Source organism: Brachyhypopomus gauderio, chromosome 19, assembly GCF_052324685.1.
Source record: "Brachyhypopomus gauderio isolate BG-103 chromosome 19, BGAUD_0.2, whole genome shotgun sequence".
Lineage (NCBI taxonomy): Eukaryota > Metazoa > Chordata > Actinopteri > Gymnotiformes > Hypopomidae > Brachyhypopomus > Brachyhypopomus gauderio.
This window is the reverse complement of record NC_135229.1, coordinates 14,631,473-14,635,775: the sequence shown is the minus strand read 5'-3', so window position 1 is coordinate 14,635,775 and position 4,303 is coordinate 14,631,473. Positions and strand designations below refer to the sequence as shown.

At 42.4% G+C, this 4,303-nt stretch overlaps 1 protein-coding gene across 1 annotated transcript; it reads left to right on the top strand.

The window, feature by feature from the left end:
• Positions 1 to 1,256: 1,256 nt before the first annotated feature.
• On the top strand, positions 1,257 to 4,065 carry LOC143483179 (macrophage mannose receptor 1-like). Its single transcript, XM_076981978.1, has 5 exons — positions 1,257 to 2,197; positions 2,314 to 2,649; positions 2,760 to 3,125; positions 3,227 to 3,556; positions 3,648 to 4,065. Exons 1-5 carry the CDS (start codon positions 1,747 to 1,749, stop codon positions 4,010 to 4,012), a joined length of 1,848 nt encoding a protein of 615 aa, XP_076838093.1. The 5' UTR covers positions 1,257 to 1,746; the 3' UTR covers positions 4,013 to 4,065.
• The last annotated feature ends 238 nt before the right edge of the window (positions 4,066 to 4,303 follow it).

Genomic DNA, 4,303 nt, shown 5'->3' with positions numbered 1-4,303 from the left:
ATATAAGTATTATGATAAGCTGCTTGATTAATACTGTAATGTAAACAAAATGTCACGGTCACAGCTCCGGACCCTTCCCTGTGGGCGTGTCGTTATGTCGTCTGCGTGCAGTTATGTCCATGTTTGTAGTTCCGTGGGTGTGGGTTGTCTGTGAGCGTGTTCGTAGTCTCACCTGTGCCTTGTCTCGAGATCACGAGAGTATATGTTAATCACCTATATAATGTGCGTTCGCGCAAGGTCTTGTGCTCGTCTTTGTCTAAAGTTTCGTGCCTGTGTGAGTGTGGTGTTTTTGCTTGCCCTCCGCACAGAGCTTCACGTGTGTGTGTGTGTGATTATTAAACGTTTTATGTTGCACTCTTCGATGCTCGTTGTGCCTCCTCCTTCCAGCGTCACACAAAATATGAAGGGATTAAAATATAATTCCCAACACTCCTGTACACACGTACACATATTTAAGTGAAGTTTTTGACTAGTTTTTAAAAATTATTTATAAAAAATTATAATAAATTTATTTTTATGTCTGTACTAGGGGTGACCTGCAATAGTCGCTGATTCGACTATAGTCAACTATACCCTCTGTACCATTCTAACTGCATGGGGGTGCCCAAGGATGCTGCTAAGCATTAGTTGTTACATGAAATGTCTTTGTTTTCGTTATATATAGCCTTTTGTCAAATAAAATCATTTAAAACCTAATTTCTGTTAATAAATATTTTTAAATGATGTGTGCGCATTAACAATAGGCATCTTCCTTACTACACATTAATAAATCACACCCTGCAGTTGCACAATCCAAATGAGCGGAGCTGAACACGCTACAGGATAGTCAGCGTCTACCGAGATTATAATGGCTACTAAAAAAACTTCAAAAGTGTGGGAGTGTTTTGAAAAAGATAACGATGAATCAAACAAAGTAAAGTGCAAGTTATGTCATCAACGTCTTTCATTTCACACGACAACAACCAACATGGCATACCATTTAAAACGTGTAAGGCGAAAAAAAAACAGTTCAGCCGTTTGTCATTTCAGTTGTGTCGTCTCGTCGCGGTGCGTCTCGGCAAGTAGGCCTATAAACATTTTTTGTTGTTGTTTGCTTTTTAAACCCCGTTACTTGAACCTTTACTTCAAATTTTTTTTGCTGTTTTGTGACATTTTTTTTTATTTTTTCAGGCAGGCATATTTTATTTAAAATATTTTTGACATTTTGCACAGTGCCTGTGACAGTTCGATATGCGCACTGACGGTGACTTTTTTTTGTTAATGTTCTCTAACGTTTCATTAAAAAATAAATAAGTAAATAAATAAAAGCTGAATAAAGCCAACCTACCATGTTTATTCATTTATCTGAGTGTTTTAGGTTTTTACTTTGAAGTGGAAAAAGGTCCTGAATGAGAACGGGATCCCGTTTAAGGCGCTCTAGATAAAAAAACCCCTGATTCCACTATGAAAATGCTTAGTTGAAGACACCTCTAGTACATACTAGTATCACAGCTAGCGCTATGAGAGCAGACGTGCATACTGTAACCTGCCAGGTGCCCCAATTTCTTAAGCTGATTTGCCAGGTATCGCCTAATATCATGTCTGATACCGCTGATACCACATCTGATACCACGCCTGATATCATGTCTGATACGTCTGATAACACGCCTGATAACACGCAGACATCTGTGTCTGGCCTACAAATGTTGATCGTTAACATCTCTGAAGTGTGTCTACATCGTAGCGTGTCTGCTTGTCTAACATCAGATGAAAGGTGGGTGCTACCATGACTGGGTGTCGTTTGGGTTGTGTAAACATAAACACGTATCACCTCACCTAACAAGAGAAACTTTTCCAGTCTTTTCTGCTGCAGGTGGAAGTCGTCTCAGAACATTTCACATTATTGTGGATGAGAATCTGACTCAGTCTGAGGCTCAGACAGCTTGTAGAAGAAACTACACCGACCTCGTCACTGTGTACAGTGAAGAAGACAACAGTGTACTGGCTAATCTGATTGAGGAGGCTGGTTTATATGCTGCCTGGATTGGGCTCCAACGCAGTCAGCCCAGATATAAATGGTCTAATGGTGATGCAGTTACATTCAGAGACTCAATACAAGACTGTGGGACATGGAGCTGCTGTGTTGCTATGACGGCTGAGGGTTCATGGGAGTGTGTTAACTGCACACAGAAAAAGAATTTTACGTGTTATAAACAAGGTAAATATTTACTATAGAAGTTTTAATAATATTAAATACTATAATTATTGATATCTTCACCTTTAACTCTAAACATATAATTAAGGATCATTTTGTTAATTATTTAATGACTGCAGATTCGTGCCACAGTTATCAGTTAGTGCTTGAGCCAATGTCCTGGTATGAAGCCCAGAGATTCTGCAGGGAGAAATACACTGATCTGATCAGCATCAGAGACCAGGAGCAAAACGAAGAGGTGAATCTGAATGGGAAGAACAGCACCACCCCCTTCTGGATCGGCCTGCTGTGTGATGACTGGGAGTGGGCTGATGGAGGTCTCTCCACCTACAGGAACTGGGAGACTGATCAGCCTCAGACAACAGGAGACTGTACAACACTGCTAGGAGGGAAATGGCACTCAGTGCCTTGTGGTAATGGTCAATCTGCTCTGTGCTACCACAGTAATGCCACAGGTATCACAACACACGCCCAAAGCACTGGAGAACATTCCTGACAGTTTCTAATCAGAACATAGAAGAACATCACTTCATCACTGAGTCACTAAGAAGAGAAACTTTTCCAGTCTTTTCTGCTGCAGGTGGAAGTCGTCTCAGAACATTCCACATTATTGTGGATGAGAGTCTGACTCAGTCTGAGGCTCAGACAGCTTGTAGAAGAAACTACACCGACCTCGTCACTGTGTACAGTGAGGAAGACAACAGTGTACTGGCTAATCTGATTGAGGAGGCTGGATTATGTGCTGCCTGGATTGGGCTCCACCACAGTCAGCCCAGTTATAAATGGTCTAATGGTGATGCAGTCGTGTTCATAAACATGAGAGAGAACAGGAGCTGTAGTGCAGAGGCCCACTGTGCTGTCATGAACGATGATGGTGGATGGGACACACATGAATGCTCAGAGAAAAGAGATTTCATGTGCTATAAATATGGTAACAACCTGACTGGAACTGATAAAATCCTCATTCATATCTACCTCATAACTTGAATTGCATAAACATAAATAAACTGTGTTTACCTTTGACCTCTACAGATGTTATTAGAGCCATGTTCAGTTATCAGTTAGTGCTTGAGCCAATGTCCTGGTATGAAGCCCAGAGATACTGCAGGGAGAAATACACTGATCTGGTCAGCATCAGAGATCAGGAGCAAAATGAAGAGGTGAATCTGAATGGGAAGAACAGCACCACCCCCTTCTGGATCGGCCTGCTGTGTGATGACTGGGAGTGGGCTGATGGAGGTCTCTCCACCTACAGGAACTGGAGATCTCGTGTCCCTCAGCCATATGATTGTGTAAAACTGATGAAGGATGAATGGTCTCCAGCAGCGTGTAATGATTCTGCCTCTGCTCTGTGCTACAACAGTAAGTGATTGATGTTACCAACACTAAAATGTTCTCTGCAGTCTAGATCAGTAGAATGAAGACGTGTCTCTGGTGTTTGTGTCTCTGTCAGCGTCCATCCATGTGAGTGAGGACAGTATGATCTGGGAGAAAGCTCTGGACTACTGTCAGGAAGGTAACAGGTCTGGTCTCCTACGCATTGAGTCTGACCTCGACCAGAAAGAAGTGGAGTCTGAACTCAGAAGGAATAACGTCTCTGGACCTGTGTGGGTGGGGCTTAGACAGAGCCGACTCTTTGGGTTCTGGATTTGGTCCAATGGGATGGTTGTGGGATCTTGGACCAACTGGAAGGGAGGGAGACAGCCAGAGCTTCCCCTGTCTCACCAGTGTGGCGCCATAGAAACACGAGATGAAGGCTACATGTGGCTGGACATGAACTGTAGGAATGAACTCAGAGTTTTATGTGAAATGAAATGATCCTCTTCTTTTGTTTGGTGATACACACACACATACACACACACACACACAGTGGCGTGCACAGACATTTTGGGGGGCAAGTGCTCGGTGGGGGGGGGGGGGGGGGGGGGGGGGGGTTGGTTGTGAAGCACACGTGGAACACTTCATTATACTTTATAAAAAAAAATTACAAGCACAAGTTGAATGAATTTTGACTTTTATTTATAACATTCTCTAAACGTGAGTTTTCAATGGAAAAAAGTCACGCAGCCAACTGATATAATTCATATCCAATATTAACTATATACAGTC

Coding starts and splice junctions, on each gene's coding strand:
- LOC143483179 (XM_076981978.1), top strand. CDS start 1,747: ATGAAAGGTGGGTGCTACCATGACTGGGTGTCGTTTGGGTTGTGTAAA. Junction 2,198..2,313: donor TTTTACGTGTTATAAACAAG/GTAAATATTTAC, acceptor TAATGACTGCAG/ATTCGTGCCACAGTTATCAG. Junction 3,557..3,647: donor CTCTGCTCTGTGCTACAACA/GTAAGTGATTGA, acceptor TGTCTCTGTCAG/CGTCCATCCATGTGAGTGAG.